At 43.6% G+C, this 16,469-nt stretch overlaps 1 protein-coding gene across 2 annotated transcripts in view; it reads left to right on the forward strand.

Annotated features, from left to right (window-relative positions):
- The window catches only part of POC1A (POC1 centriolar protein A), a 108,198-nt gene that overhangs the window by 34,782 nt on the left and 56,947 nt on the right, over positions 1 to 16,469 (forward strand). Inside the window, exons 8-17 of one of the 2 annotated variants that reach the window (XM_038771245.1) lie at positions 3,630 to 3,698; positions 4,930 to 5,013; positions 6,220 to 6,252; positions 8,709 to 8,741; positions 9,337 to 9,369; positions 9,527 to 9,559; positions 9,947 to 9,979; positions 10,862 to 10,894; positions 12,550 to 12,582; positions 15,177 to 15,209. In XM_038771245.1, coding sequence (XP_038627173.1) covers positions 3,630 to 3,698; positions 4,930 to 5,013; positions 6,220 to 6,252; positions 8,709 to 8,741; positions 9,337 to 9,369; positions 9,527 to 9,559; positions 9,947 to 9,979; positions 10,862 to 10,894; positions 12,550 to 12,582; positions 15,177 to 15,209 — 417 coding nt within the window. The remainder of the gene's footprint in view (positions 1 to 3,629; positions 3,699 to 4,929; positions 5,014 to 6,219; positions 6,253 to 8,708; positions 8,742 to 9,336; positions 9,370 to 9,526; positions 9,560 to 9,946; positions 9,980 to 10,861; positions 10,895 to 12,549; positions 12,583 to 15,176; positions 15,210 to 16,469) is intronic. The other variant, XM_038771246.1, reaches the window with a different exon arrangement.

Genomic DNA, 16,469 nt, shown 5'->3' on the forward strand with positions numbered 1-16,469 from the left:
AGTCCAAGCGCAGATTGGATTGAAGACATACCAGGCCCTACTCTCTAAACTAAAGCTCTCAATATGACCAATGCATAGAAAAGTAGCATTCATACCAGCCAGAAGTTCTCCTGGGAAATTAAAAAAAAAAACATCTTTCCCCCACAATCCCTTACCTTTTTCCACCCTCTCCACAAAGATATACAGTGTACCCACCACTCACAAACTCTGCTTTCCCCTCTGCTTGAGGAAACAGGGGTTGCTGTGGGGCACTTTTTTTCATGTCTGTCTACCCCTGTAGACTGTAAACTCCTTGTGGACAGGGTTTGAGTCTACCAACTCTGTCCCATTGTACTTTCTCAGGCACTTAGTACAGTGCTCTGTGTATGGTAAGCACTCAGTAAATACCATTAATTCTCTCCTACTTGGACTGTGAGCCTCACATGAGTCAAGGACCATCTCTGACTTGATTATATTTTGTCTGTCCCAGCATTTATTACAGAGCCAGGCACACAGTGCATAACAAACCAGCGGCATTGCTTAGTGGCCGGAGAAGAAGCCCGGGAATCAGAAGGACCTGGGTTCTAATTCCGGCTCTGCCACTTGTCAGCTGTGAGACCTTGGGCAAGTCACATCATTTCTCAGGCCTCAGTTACCTCATCTGTAAAATGGGGATTGATACCGTGAGCCCTGTTCTGGACAGAAACTGTGTCTGACCTGATTAGCTTGTATTTACTCCAGCACTTAGCACTGTGCTTGGCACACAAGAAATGTTTAATATCCTAATTATTATTGATGGGGAGGAAGGTAACAGAGTTGGCGTGTTCTTATAAATGTTGAGACAGAAGTGGACCCACTGATCTTTTCTTTCAGGGTGCAGTTGGATGGATTGGTCCTGGATGTCTGTGCATCATAGCCTATTTCCTACAGGCGTACCCACTAATTTCCTAAGAAGTATGTTGGGCCCTTGTTTTTGAAAGGTTGTATAAAATTCCAGACCGCCAGCCAAAAGTTCACAGTAATTGTATCTATGCCAGTGAACTCACTGTTGTTGGAATGGTGAGGACATTTGCACTTGCCTATTATCAAGAAACTTAAGACAAGTGGGATTTTTTTAAAAAATGCCTCTCATTCTTTTCTAAGAACACTGTAGTCTTTTGGTGTATGGGACGTGCAGACTTTAATATGGTAAATATTTCAAGTTAGGAATGAATCGGTGACTCATGGTTTTGGATGTCATAAAATATTGCACTTACACTACCTTGCAGAAGCCACTCAGCACTGCACACAAAGATCCTACACCAAATGTTTCTAGAATTTTGTACTCCCTTTGAGATATGGCCATCTCTTCCTTTATTCAGGTGGTAGGGGAATCTCTGGCTAGTTTTGCATGGGGCACTCGCCCACCCTTTGGCCAAGAAAAGGCTACCAAAAAATCCCAACTCTCCCCTGGAAACTATGGGTTTGTAATGGCACAGACATCTGCAACCTTGTTTTCATGCCAGAAACAGTAGAGACTCATAGTATATCAATTGCTATTCATCTTGTTGAGATTGTATAAGCAAGGGCTTTAGTCCAAGATTCTGCCACCTCCAGTTAAACTTCCTAATTGGTTCTGGGGTCCACCTGATTCCTAGCAGCTGCTTGGTGGCTCTGTATTGGTTGCCATCTGGCCAAATGCTACTCACCAGGGTTCTGGCTACGGTTGCCTTGAGGCTCTAGTGGTGAGTAGCAGCATAAGAGGAGGTGGCTGGGGCTTGAAACAGCCCAAAAAGGTATGTAAATCAAGTGAATATATTATTTTTTTTGTGGTACTTGTTAAGTGCTTACTGTGTGCCAAGCACTGTACTAAGCACTGGGGTAGATACAAGCTAATCAGATTGGGCACAGCCCTTTTTCCACGTGGGCCTCACAGTCTAAGTAGGAGGAAGTAGGATCTAGTCCCCATTTTACAGATGAAGAAACAGGCCTAGTGAAGTGAAGTGACTTGCCTAAGATCACACAGCAGACAGGTGGCAGAGCCAGGATTAGAACCCAAGTCCTCTGCCTCCCAGGCCCAGGCTCTTTCCACTAGGCTACTCTGCTTCTCTGTGTGGATGAAATGCTTCCCAGGAAAGACTTGGAAGTGGAACTAAATAGTATGTGGCTTTGAAACCATTTCTCCTGGTGGTACAAGTTCTGCCCTCACTAGGTTTATGTTGCTTTCTGCTAACACCTTCTATTTCTCCTTTTCCTTTTTCTCTTCAGAGCACCCCCCAAAATAAGTATGAATTGTACTTCGTAAATTGACTTGCAACTTAGCGTTTTTAGTGAAATTTGTGTAAATGGTCACCTGATCTTTGTGTACTCCATTCCAATGCACCGATATACTGATTCTCTTTTTAAAGGGTGTAGTTATTGTTACTCTGTTTCTCATCCAACTTTTTCCTCCACCCTTCTGCCAAGGGAATACAGGTTTGAACAGGTGTGGGATGGAAATTTCACTGGTTAAAGTGTTTTCATATTGCCCCTCAAAGTGAAGGTTTTTCACTGAAATATCCTTAATCATAGCTAATTAATTGATATTTTGGCTGTCCGGAAACATGTTTTGGTTTTTTTTTGGTGTGTGATCTTCCCAGCACATCTTTGAGTATTTAATGTTAGAAAGGAAGATTTGATAATATGAAATGTGATGGAGACTTTTTGTGCCCAGGATGTACAAAATGTTGCACAGAACATCTTTATTCATCTTCAGTCCTACAAACTCTGTTTTGCATATCTTTCAAAATCTTGGTCACATATTGCTACCCATGTGTTTCTGTAAGAAGCACTGGCAGACCTAAGTGTAATTACTTTATTTCCTTTATTCGCAAGAACTTTCTTTTGATTTTACAAATAGAATTTTGAGTGCTATTTAGAATGGGTATCTCATTACCAAGAAAAGGGAACGAGTGATATTTTAATTGTTAGAACAATTCTTGTTCTGTTGATCCCTCAGTAATGAATTGTACTCCGAGAGTGAAGAATTTATGTCTCTGTATTAGTCCCGTGGCTCAATTGAATTTTATGAGTATATGACCCAGTGCTTCTGTTCTTCTTTCACCAATTCCTGAGAAACAGTGAATAAGTAGTTTGAGGCTTACCAAATAAAGATAGAATTAATTTTTCCAGCCAAACCTTCCTATGAGAGAGAAGAACAGATAGGTTGGAGGAAAGTAGGTTTGATGTTAGTTGTCTTATTAGCCGATATCGACAGGAGTGACAAGAGTTTCTGTATATCTCTTCAGATCACATGTTTGGATTTCTGCTCTGTGGAGTTGTGCCTGGGTAATTGAGCTTCTCGCCCATGGAGTCAAGCTTTGCCAAGAGCCGTTCTTGAAACAAGCAAGGACAGTTTCTGAAAGAGTAATTGCGGGAGAGACAGAACAGAGGATGGAGGAGGAGGGAACTGACGGTTGAAAGCACCTTGGGCTATTTCCCCTGCTTCTCCTAAGGGCAGACCTCAATTCAGTGGCATTAGATCAGTGGGAACCAATCGTTTCAGTATAGCATTTGTTTCCGAGAAAGCACGTTTCTTAAGGACGTGGGGCCTAACGCCACTTTACCTCCAACCTGTAAGCGTTGCAGGCTTCTTTCGAAATGATAAGCTGTTTTTCCTTTTTCTTCAATAGGGACCAGCTACTTGTGTTGCTTTTTCAAGATCAGGAGAGTTCTTTGCTTCAGGGAGTACCGATAAACAAGTAAGTGTTACAATTATTTTTTGAACTTTAGGAGAATACTGTTAAATGTTAGAAAAGTCGACCCAGGAAGAAAGAAAGTCTCACATTGAAAGCAGTGGGTAAGTATGGCAGCCTTTAGGTTAGACAGTCATTAACCATAAAACAAAATTAGGTGATCTGCGTTTAGCAGCATCTTCAAAGGACTGTAATGATAATTGTGGTGTGTGTTAAGCGCGTACTTAGGATAAAGTTCACCAATGCGGCCACCTGTAATCAATCAATCAATCATATTTATTGAGTGCTTACTGTGTGCAGAGCACTCTACTGAGTGCTTGGGAAAGTACAGTAAAAGAGTTGGTAGACATGTTCCCTTCCCATAATGAGCTTAGAGTATGGAGGATGAGATAGACATTAATATAAATAAATCAATTATTGGTATGTACTTAAGTGTTGGGGGGGTGAATAAAGGGAACAAATCAGGGTGAGGCAGAAGGGAGTGGGAGAAGAGGAAACAAGGGCTTAAGGGAGACCTCTTGGAGGTGTGCCTTCAATATGGCTTTGAAGGTGGGGAGAGTGATCATCTGTCAGAGATGAAGAGGGAGGGCGTTCCAGGCCAGAGGCAGGGCGTGGGTGAGAGGTCGGCAGTGAGATAGACGAGATGGAGGTACAGAGAGTAGGTTGGCACCAGAGGAGCGAAGTGTGCGGGCTGGGTTGTAGTAGGAGAGCAGCGAGGTGAGGTAGCAGGGGGCAAGGTGACTGAGGACCTTCAAGCCAATGGTGAGCAGTTTCTGTTTGATGTGGAGGTGGATTGGCAACCACTGGAGGTTCTTGAGTGCGGAAACATGGGATTGAATGTTTTTGTAGTACAGAGATCTGGGCAGCAGAGTGAAGTATGGAGTGGAGTGGGGAGAGACAGAAGGCAGGGAGGTCAGCAAGGAGAGTGATACAGTAATCAGGGCGGGACAGGATAATTGCTTGGATTAACATGGTAGCAGTTTGGATGGAGAGGAAAGGGCAGATTTTAGCGAATATCTTTGGCGTTCCCTACAAACACAGATTGCCCTGCCAAAAATATGGAATAGAAAGGAGAGAAAAAAGTCAATATATTTATTTTATTCCCACTGTAATTTCCTTTGGACATTCCTCAAACTCATTTGGGTCCTGGCCAGGTGTATATCCATATTTCTATGTCAGATTTAGATGGTGTATATTTTGATTCCCCAGTATGCATAACAAACTGTTGTTTCTCCAGATAATGTTGTGGAAGACTAATTTCAGTGCCATCAGTCAAGGAAATGGCAGGCAGCCCAATGTGAACAAAGCTGCTTTGGAAGTGGTAGGTGAATTTACCTTGATTACTGTGCCATTTGGTTTTGATTATAGTGTGAGGGATTTGAAAGAACTGAGTTGCAGGATCAAGGGGTAATTACTGAAGCAGCAGTTGCAACTGGATTGAAAAGCTGTCCAGTTTTGAAAGCATTTTCAGTTCCCGTTTTTAGAACTGTTGAAAGAAAGTTCATCTGTGGTCAAAAATTAAAAAAAAAATGAGAAGAAAATACTGTAATCAGAGAAGACCCACTTGAATTGCATTGATAGGCAGAGATTCAACCGCAGAATTTCTGAATGAAAATGATAATAATTGTGGTATTTGTTAAGCACTTACTATGTGCCAGGCACCTTACTAAGCGCTGGGGTAGATGTAAGATTGTCAGGTTGAACCATGTCCCTGTCAAAGATGGCACTCCTAGTCTAAGTAGGAGGAAGCACTTAGTACAGTTCCTAGCACATAGTAAGCACTTAACAAATACCACAACCATCATCATCATTGCTACTCTACTAAACTCTGAGGCAGATACAAAAGACTCAGGTCAGACATGGTCCCTGCCCCACAAGCGTCTCACAGTCTAAGTGGGATGGAGAACAGGTAATTTAATCCTCGTTTTACAGTTGAGGAAAGAGAGGCCCAGAGAAGGTAAGAGACTTGCTCAACAGGACCCAGCAGGCAAGGGGAGGAGCCAGGATTAGGACCCGGGCCTTCTGATTCCCAGGCTTGGGCTCTCGGCCACGCTGCCTCTCAATTAAGAAAAGACAGCTCTGTAGGGGAGCAGTATCTAAAGCTTATCTTGAAATTGGCCTGAGAGACTGCTCAGTCTTTGCAGTCATACGCAGATTATATGACATTTGTTGCTCATTGAATTCTTTTGCCCATCTGGGCATGATGCTCAGGAAAATGCTAAGCTCCTCTTGTAGACACCAAGCTCCTTGTGGACAGGGATCATGTAAACCCTCTTTTCGAAGCAATTAATACAGTGCTGTGCAAACCCTAAGCCCTCAGTACCACTGATTGATTTATTGGAGAATACTGATCCTTACCTATTGGCTCCTAAAAAAGTTTTGTTCAGTGGTGATGAAAATGACAATTCAAGACTCCTAATTCAGCTGTACCCCCATGGTTCAGCCAGATTATTTTCCTTGAAAAGGCGGCTACACCATGGGCTACAGTTTCCTCTACTTACATACAACGGATTATATTCTTTTTCAGAGCCAGCCTCGAGGCAGCGACCAAGACCAACAGGTAAGTTACTGTTACCTTCAAAATCATTTCCTGCTCTCCAGCTTCTTGTCCCCCTTCCCCTCCCCTGCTTCTAATGGCTTTTTTTCTCCCCCCCCCCAAACTCAGCCCCCTCCTACCCCCCCCCCCCCATCTCCTCACCACGCTCTTAATATTTCCATTTATCTTCAGTCTCAGCAATGGCTATTGCCTCTGGCTGAGAGCTGCTGCTTTGTGTACCATCCCCCCCCCCCTCCCTTTACATTCCCGGCTGGCAGCACCCCCTCCTTCCCTGAAGCCCAGCTGTTGATAACCAGCTGGGATCAGACAGGGAAAGGGGCTGGTCAGTGCGTCGATCCTGGCTGTCACACCTGCATTACCAGCTGTTGCTCCCATCCTGCTCTGGTCCATTCCTGTCCCCATTCCCAAGGCAGGGGTGGAGCTACAAGTGGGAAGAGGAAGTTGGAGGTGGTGTGCACGTCACTAGTGTAAAAAAATACTGGGAAAACAGGTTGGGAGGATGAGTTTAGGGTGCAGGAGCAGGGCAGGAAAACTATTCAAAGCAGGAGACAGTGAGATGGGTGTGGGATGAGGGGGAGAGAGGAGGCGTAGGGAGGAAATTGACCTGCAGTGATTGGCTGAGGCATCGGGTGGGGCTATGTACACTGGGTTAAATCAGCAAATAGTGTGGGAAATCTCCCTGAGTTGTATGTACTTGGGGTGTCCATGATCTGGGTATGCCTGTATATAGCCCCCTTTTCTTCTAGACTCTTCCATTAATATTCCATGTTACAAATTCTGATCAGCTGGCGCTCTTGTTTGGGAATGTGAAAGAAAATGTTAAAGTACCAATAAATGAATGAAGGCAGTGTGTAGCTTGGATTGAAATCGGATAAGTTAATTTTTAATATCCTCTCTGAATTTGAGTATTCTCAGGATAAAAATATTTTAATAATCCAACGTATTATAGCCAGCCCACATATTGCCCTTATTCTCTTTCTTGTTGTTTCATAAGAAAAGATATGACTAAACCTCTTTAGGAAGCCACTCAATGCAATTTTACTTTCTGTAGAATTGAGCTGCCTCTATAAACAGCTGCCTTTTCTTGAGAGCCTAAAAGTTTTGAAGATGAACTGGTGAGCAGTTGACCATCCCCTTCACACTCCAGTTCCTTTCTTAATGAATAGATGGTATTGGAATGATTCAGCAAGTCACTGGGGATGGGGATTTGCACCGCCCTCAGCCCTACAACATTTGTGCGCACATCTGTAATTTATTGATTTATATTAATGATTATCTCCACCTCTAGACTGTAAGCTCCTTGTGGGCAGGAAGAGTGTCTACCAACTCTCTTGTATTGTACTCTCCCAATTGCTTAGTTCTGTGCCCTGCACGCAGCAGGTGCTCCATAAATAGGATTGATTGATTGATCTAGGACCTAGGATCAAGTGGGATGCAATATCTCAGTGGTGGAGGAAGTTAGAACAGCTTGGGAACTTAGAACTTAGAATCAGCGCTTAGAACAGTGCTTTGCACATAGTAAGCACTTAATAAATGCCATTATTATTATTATTATTATTATTAGTTTTGTTGAGCCAAATGCACTGTTCCCTGAACTATCAATAGCCTTCATTTGTTCTGCAGGTTTCTCTTGCTCTTTTGCATAGTTCTTGAATGAGAAACTTGGAACCCTGGCTGAAGAAGAATAGAAAGGAAAATTAATAATAATAATTGTGGTATTTGACAAGCATATACAATGTGCCAAGCACTCTACTAAGTGCTGAGGCAGATATAAAAGAATCAGGTCAGACACAGTCCCTGCCCACCAGGGTCTCACAGTCTAAGTGGGATGGAGAACAGGAAATTTAATCCTCATTTTACAGATGAGGAAACTGAGGCCCAGAGAAGGCCCAGAGAAGACTTGCTCAACAGTATTCGGCAGGCAAGTGGCAGAGCCAGGATTAGGACCCAGATCTTCTGATTCCCAGGCACAGGCTCTCGGCCATGTTGTCTCTCAAATTGAGAAAAGACAGCTCTGTAGGGGAGCAGGAGCTAAAGCTTATCTTGAAATTGGCCTCAGAGACTGCGCAGTCTATGCAGTCATATGCAGATTATATGACATTTGTTGCTCATCTAATTCTTTTCCCCATCTGGGCATGATACTCAGGAAAATGCTAAACCCTCCTGTAGACTGTAAGCTCCTTATGGACAGGGATCATGTCTAATATCTTTCTGAAGCAGTTAGTACAGTGCTCTGCAAACAGTAAGCCCTCAATATCACTGAATGGTCAGTTGGAAAATACTGACCCTTACCCATTAGCTCCTCAAAAAATATTGATCAGTGGTGATGAAAATGACAGTTCAAGACTAATAGTTCAGCTGTGCCTCCATGGTCCAGTCGGGTTATTTTCCTTGAAAAGGTGGCTACATCATGGGGTAGTTTCCTCTACTTACCTACACTGGATTATATTCTTTTTCAGAGCCAGCCTCAGGGCACCAACCAAGGCCAACAGGTAAATCACAGTTATCTTTGAAATCCTTTCCCACTCTCCAGCTTCCTGTCCCCCTTCTCCTCCCCTGCTTCTAGTGACTTTTTTTAACTCTCCCCTCCCCCTTTCCCAAGCAGTTAATACCATCTTTCCCATCTTTCCTACATCTTTACCATCTTACCTACAATGGATTATATTCTTTCTCAGAGCCAGCCTCGAGGCAACGTCCAATGCCAATAGGTAAATCACAGTTACCTTTGATATCCTTTCCCACTCTCCAGCTTCCTGTCCCCCTTCCCCTCCCCTGCTTCTAGTGGCTTTTTTGTACTCTTCCCCTACCCTTTCCCAAGCAGTTAATACCATCTTTCCCAAGCAGCTAATGTAGTGCTCTGCACTCAATAAGCTCTGAATAAGTAACATTGATTGATTGACTGGAGATACTGACCCCTACCCATTGGCTCCTCAAAAATATTGTTCAGTGGTGATGAAAATGACAAATCAATCCTAATGGTTCAGCTGGACCCCCATGGTCCAGCCGGGTCGTTTTCCTTTAAAAGGTGATTACATCATGGGGTACAGTTTCCTACACTTGTGTACAATGGATTATATTCTTTTTCAGGGCCAGTCTCGATGCAACGACCAAGGCCCACAAGTAAGTCACAGTTACCTTCGAAATCCTTTCCCACTCTCCAGCTTCTAGTGGCTTTTTTGTACTCTCCCCCTCCCCTTTCCTAAGCAGTTAATACAATCTTTACCATCTTTCCTACATCTTTACCATCTTACCCACAATGGATTATATTCTTTTTCAGAGCCAGCCTCAAGGCAATGTCCAAGGCCAACAGGTAAATCACAGTTACCTTCAAAATCCTTTCCCACTCTCCAGCTTCCTGTCCCCCTTCTCCTCCCCTGCTTCTAGTGGCTTTTTTGTATTCTCCCCCTCCCCTTTCCCACGCAGTTAATATCATCTTTACCATGTTTCCCAAGCAGTCAGTACAGTGCTCTGCACACATTAAACTCTGGATAATTAGCATTGATTGACTGCAGAATACTGACCCATACCCATTGGCTCCCCCCAAAATATTGTTCAGTAGTGATGAAAATGACACTTCAGGCCTAATGGTTCAGCTGTACCCCGTGGTATAGTCGGGTTATTTTCCATGAAAAGGTAGAGCTATGTCCTGGGTTTCAGTTTCCCATACTTACCTGCAGTGGATTATATTCTTTTTCAGAGCCAGCCTCCAGGAAACGAGCAAGGCCAACAGGTAAGTCTGAGTTACCTTCGAAATCCTTTCCCATTCTACAGCTTCCTGCCCTGCTTCCCCTCCCTTGCTTCTAGTGGATTTTTTGTTCTCTCTCCCTCCCCCTCCAAACTCATCACCCTCTTATCTCCCCAATGTCCCCTCTCCTCCACGCTGTTAATATTTCTGTTTATCTTCAGTCACAGCAACAGCTATTGCCTCTGACTGAGAGCAGCTGCCTTTGGGACTGTCCCCTATCCCTTTGCATTCCCGGCTGGCAGCCCCATTTCCATCTCTGAAGTCCAGCTGTTGATAACCAGCTGGGATTGGACAGGGAAAGGGGATGGTCAGGGCGTTGACTTTGCCTGGCACGCCTGCAGTACTGGCAGTTGCTCCCATTCTGGCCTGATCCATTCCTGTCCCCATTCCCAAGGCAGGGCTAGAGGGGTGAGCTACAAGTGGGAAGGGAAGGTGGAGGTGGCATACACATCATTACTTTAAAAAAAATACTGGGAAAACAGAGGTTGGGGGGATGAGTTTGGGGTGCAGGAGCGGAGCAGGAAAAACTGCTCAAAACAGAAGCGAATGAGAAGGGCGTGGGACCCCGGGGAAGGGCACGTATGGAGGAAATTGACCTGCAGTGTTAGTACCATGTCTCCCAAGCTCCTAGTACAGTGCTCTGTACATACTAAGTGCTCAGTAAATACCATTGATTAATTGGAGAATAGTGACCCTGACCCATTGGCTCCTCAAAAAATATTGTTCGGTGGTGATGAAAATAACATTTCAAGACTAATAGTTCAGCTGTACCCCTTCGTACAGTTGGGTTATTTTCCTTGAAGAGGTGGCTACATCATCGGGTATAGTTTCCTGTACTTACCTGTGATGGATTATATGTTTTTTCAGAGCCAGCTTCAAGGCAGCAACCCAGCCCAACAGGTGAGTCAAAGTTACCTTCGAAATTCATTTATTCATTCATTCCATCATATTTATTGAGTACTTACCATTTGCAAAGCACTGTACTACGCACCACTCTCCAACTTCCTGCCCCCCTTTCCACTCCCCTGCTTCTAGTGACTATTTTGTTCCCTCCTTTACCCTCTCTGTACTCAGGCGCTTCCTATCTCCCAAATCCTCCACCCTCACGAGAGGACGGGGAGAAGGCATAGAAAGACAATTGACTGAGCTGCAGTACTCTCCTAAGCACTTTGTACAGTGTCCTGCACACAGCAAGTGCTCCATGAATAGGATTGATTGATTGATCTAGGAAATAGGATCAAGTGGGATGTGGTATTTCAGAGTTGGAGGAAATTGGTTTTGTTGAGTCAAATGCACTGTTCACCTGGCCCTCAGTAGCTTTCATTTTTTTCTGCGGGTTTCTCTTGCTTTGTTGCTTAGTACTTGAATGAGGAACCTGGAACCCTGGCTGAGAAGTAATAGAAAGGAAAATTAATACTAATACTTGTGGTGTTTGTTCAGCATATACTATGTGCCAAGCACTCTACTAAGCCCTGAGGCAGATACAAAAAAATTAGGTCAGACACAGTCCCTGCCCCACGTGCATCTCAGAGTCTACGTGGAAGGGAGAGCAGATAATTTAGTCCTCATTTTACAGATGAGGAAACTGAAACTCAGAGAAAGTACTCCATAAATAGGATAGGTTGATTGATTGATCTAGAATATAGGATCAAGTGGGATGTGGTATTTCAGTGGTGGAGGAAGTTGGTTTTGTTGTTGCATTGTTTGCCTGGCCATCAATAGCCTTCATTTGTTCTGCCAGTTTCTGTTGCTCCGTTGCATAGTTCTCGAATGAGAAACCTGGAACCCTGGTTGAGAAGGAATTAAAGGAAATTTAATAATAATAATTGTGGTATTTGTTAAGCATATACTATGTGCCAAGCACTCTACTAAGTGCTGAGGCAAATACAGAAGAATCACACCAGACATAGTCCCTGTCCCAATATGTAGCTCAAAGTCCAAGATGGAGAACAAGAAACTTAATCCTCATTTTACAGATGAGGAAACTGAAGCCCAGAGATGGTAAGAAACTTGCTCAGTATGACTTGGCAGGCAAGTGGCAGAGTCAGGATTAGGACCCAGGCCATCTGATTCCCAGCTTGGGCTCTTGGCCATTCTGCCTCTCAAATTAAGAAAGGACAGCTCTGAAAGGAGCAGAGGCTAAAGATTATCTTGAAATTGGCCTGAGAGACTGCTCAATCTTTGCACTCATATGAAAATTCTATGATATTTGTTGCTCATTTAAATTCTTTTGCCAGTTTGGGCATGTTGCTCAGGAAAATTCTAAGCTCCTGCTGTAGACTGGAAGCCCCTTGTGGACAGGGATCTTGTCTACTATTTTCCCCCTGCACTTCATAAGCATTTACTAAATCCCATTGACTGATTGGTTGGTTGGAAAATACTGGCACCCATTAGCTCCTCAAAAAATATTGTTCAATGGTATTGAAAATGACAATTTAAGATGAATGGTTCAGCTGTACCCCAAGGTCCAGCCAGCTTATTTTCTTCGAAAAGTTGGTTATATCATGGGATACAGTTTCCTATATTTTCCTTAGATGGAATATATTGTTTTTCAGATCCAGCCTCCAGGCAGCAACCAAGCCCAACAGGTAAGGCAGAGTTACCTTCAAAATCCTTTCCATTCTCCAGCTTCCTGCCCCTCTTCCCCTCCCCTTCTTCTAGTGGCTTTTATGTTCTCTCCACATCCCCCTCCAAACTCAGCCTCCTCCTCTCTCCCCCATCCTCCACCCCCATGGTCTTAGTAGCGTGGCTCAGTGGAAAGAACACGGTCTTTGGAGTCAGAGGTTATGGGTTCAAATCCCGGCTCCACCAATTGTCAGCTGTGTGACTTTGGGCAAGTCACTTAACTTCCCTGGGCCTCAGTTACCTCATCTGTAAAATGGGGATTAAAGACTGTGAGCCCCTCGTGGGACAACCTGATCACCTTGTAACTTCCCCAGAGCTTAGAACAGTGCTTTGCACAGAGTAAGCGCTTAATAAATGCCATTATTATTATTATTAGTCACAACAATAGCTATTGCCTCTGGCCAAGAGCTGCTTGCCTTGGGTATCCATCCCCTATCCCTTTGCATTCCCAGCTGGCAGCCTCCTCTTCCTTCCCCTAGCCCAGCTGTTGATAACCAGCCGGGATCGGACAGGGAAAGGGGTTGGTCAGTGCGTTGACTTTGGCTGCTACGCCTGTAGTGCTGGCAGTTGCTCCCATCCTGGCCTGATCCGTTTCTGTCCCCATTCCCAAGGCAGGGCTACAGGGATGGAGTTACAGGTGGGAAGGGAAGGTGAAGGTGGTGTGAATATCACCAGTTTTAAACACTACTGGGAAAACAGAGGTTGGGGGGATGAGTTTGGGGTGTAGGACAACTGCTCGAAATAGAAGGGAGTGAGAAGGAAGCCGGATGCAGAGGGTGGGGAGAGAGTATAGGGAGCAAATTCACCTGCAGTGATTGGATGAGGCGTCAGTGGGTTTTGTACACTGGGGTAAATCAGCAAATAATGTGGGAAGTATCGCCGAGTCGTGTATGTCCTTTCTGGGGGTTCATGATCTGGGTTATGCCTGTATATAGCCCCTTTTCTTCTGGACTCTTCCATTAATTTTTTTCATGCTACAAATTCTGATCAGCTGGCACTCTCATTTTGGAATATGAAAGAAAATGTAGATGTACAAATATATGAATGAAATCAGTGTGTAGCTTGGAGTGAAATCAGATAAGTTAATTTTTTAATATCCTTTCTGAATTCCCGAGTACTCAGGATAAAAATATTTTAATAATACAATATATTATAGGCAGCCCACATAAAGCCCTTATTCTTTCTTGTCATTTCATAAGAAAAGATATGACTAAACCTCTTTAGGAAGCCACTCGATGCAATTTCACTTTCTGTAGACTTGATCTGCCTCTAAAAATGGCATGAAATTCTGTGAAGCATAGAAAATTGTGATTGTTGAAAATAAGAACATTAATTTTTCTGGAGGTGTTTTAATTTATTATTTTGAGAAGTGTAAGTAAATAAAATATGAAAGTCATGGTTTCTTTAATAAATGTGTCTGACACCTCTTCCTTTTAATAATCTCTGGATATGCCTCTTTTTAATGTCTGCCTCCTCCCCTAGACTCCAAGTTCCTTATGGGCAGAGAACATGTCTACAATTCTGTTATATTGTATTCTTCCAAGCACTTAGTACAGTGCCCTGAACACAGCAATGCCCCATAAATACAACTGAGTGATTGATCGATTGATTGATTGATCTAGGATATATGATCAAGCGGGATATAGTATTTCAGTGGTGGAAGAAGTTGGTTTTGTTGTGCCAAGTGCAGTGTTCTCTGGTTCATCAATAGCCTTCATTTGTTCTGCAGGTATCTCTTGCTCTATTGCTTATTTCTCGAATAAGAAATCCGGAACCCTGGTTGAGAAGGACTATAAGGGAAAGTTAATAATAATTGTGGTATTTGTTAAGCGCATACTACATGCCAAGCACTGTACTAAGTGCTGAGGCAGATACAAAAGAATCGGGTCAGACACAGTCACTCCCCAGCATGGGCCTCAGAGTCTAAGTGGGAGGGAGAACAGGTAATTTAATCCTTATTAAATTAAAATCATTGAATTAGATGAGGAAACTGAGGCCCAGAGAAGGTAAATGACTTGCTTATGATTACCCAGTAGGTAAGTGGAGGAGCCAGGATTAGGACCCAGGCCTTCTGATTCCCAGGCTCTGACTCTTGGCCATGCTGCCTCTCAAATTAAGAAAAGACATCTCTGTAAGGAAGCAGTAGCTAAGCAGATCTTGAAATTGGCTTGAGAGACTGCTCAGTCTTTGCAGTCATATGCAGTTTATGTGACATTTGTTGATCATCTGATTCTTTTGGCCATCTGGGCATGATGCTTAGGAAGTTGCTAAGCTCCTCCTCTAGATTCAAAGCTCCTTGTGGACAGGGATCATATCTACCACCTTTCCCAAGCACTTAGTACAGTACTCTGCACTCACTAAGTGCTCAATAAATGCCATTGATTGATTGATTGGTGAATACTGACCCATATCCATTAGTTCCTCAAAAATATTGTTCAGTGGTGATGAAAATGACAATTCAAGAGTAATGGTTGGGTCCACCTGGGTTATTTTCCTCAAAAAGTTGGCTACATCATGTTTTCTATACTTTCCTACAACAGATTATACTCTTTTTCAGATCCAGCCTCAAGGCGGCAGCCCAGCTCAACAGGTGAGTCAAAGTTACCTTAGAAATTCATTTATTCATTCATTCTATTGTATTTATTGAGCACTTACTGTGTGTCAAGCACTGCACTAAGCACCACTCTCCAATTTCCTGCCCACCTTCCACTTCCTTGCTTCTAGTGGCTTTTTCGTTCTCCCCCTTACCCTGTCCACACTCAGCCACTTTCTATCTCCCAAATCCTCCACCCCCATGAGAGGGCGGGGAGAAGGCATAGAAAGGCAATTGACTGAGCTGCAGTACTCCCCTGAGTGCTTTATACAGTGTCCTGCACACGGCAAGTGCTCCATAAATAGGATTGATTGATTGATTGATCTAGGAAATAGGATCAAGTGGGATGTGGTATTTCAGAGGTGGAGGAAGTTGGTTTTGTTGAGTCAAATGCACTGTTTGCCTGTCCCTCAATAACTATCATTTTTTTCTGCGGATTTCTCTTCCTTTGTTGCATAGTACTTGAACGAGGAACCTGGAACACTGGCTGAGAAGTAATAGAAAGGAAAATTAATACTAATACTTGTGGTGTTTGTTAAGCATATACTATTGTGCCAAGCACTCTACTAAGCCCTGAGGCAGATATAAAAGAATCAGGTCAGACACAGTCCCTGCCCACAAGGGTCTCACAGTCTAAGAGGGATGGAGAATGGGAAATTTAATCCTCATTTTACAGTTGAGGAAACTGAGGCCTAGAGAAGGTAAGAGACTTGCTCAACATGACCCAGTAGGGAAGCGGAGGAGCCAGGATTGGGACCCAGGCCGTCTGATTCCCAGGCTTGGGCTCTCGGCCATGCTGCCTCTCAAATTAAGAAAAGACAGTTCTGTAGGGGAGCAGTAGCTAAAGCAGATCTTGAAATTGGTTTGAGAGACTGCTCAGTCTTTTCAGTCATATGTAGTTTATATGACATTTGTTGATCATCTGATTCTTTTGCCCATCTGGGCATGATGCTCAAGAAAATGCTAAGCTCCTCCTCTAGATTTGAAGCTCCTTGTGGACAGGGATCATGTCTATCATCTTTCCCAAACACTTAGTACAGTGCTCTGCACTCAGTAAGTGCTCAGTAAATGCCATTGATTGATTGATTAATTGGAGAATACTGACCCTTACCCATTAGCTCCTCAAAAATATTGATCAGTGGTGATGAAAATGACAATTCAGGAATAATGGTTTAGCTATACTCCATGGTCCAGCTGAGTTATTTTCCTCGAAAAGGTGGCTACATCTTGTTTCCTTTACATACCTAAAAAGAGTTA

This window comes from Tachyglossus aculeatus, chromosome X2 (assembly GCF_015852505.1).
Source record: "Tachyglossus aculeatus isolate mTacAcu1 chromosome X2, mTacAcu1.pri, whole genome shotgun sequence".
Taxonomy (NCBI): Eukaryota; Metazoa; Chordata; class Mammalia; order Monotremata; family Tachyglossidae; genus Tachyglossus; species Tachyglossus aculeatus.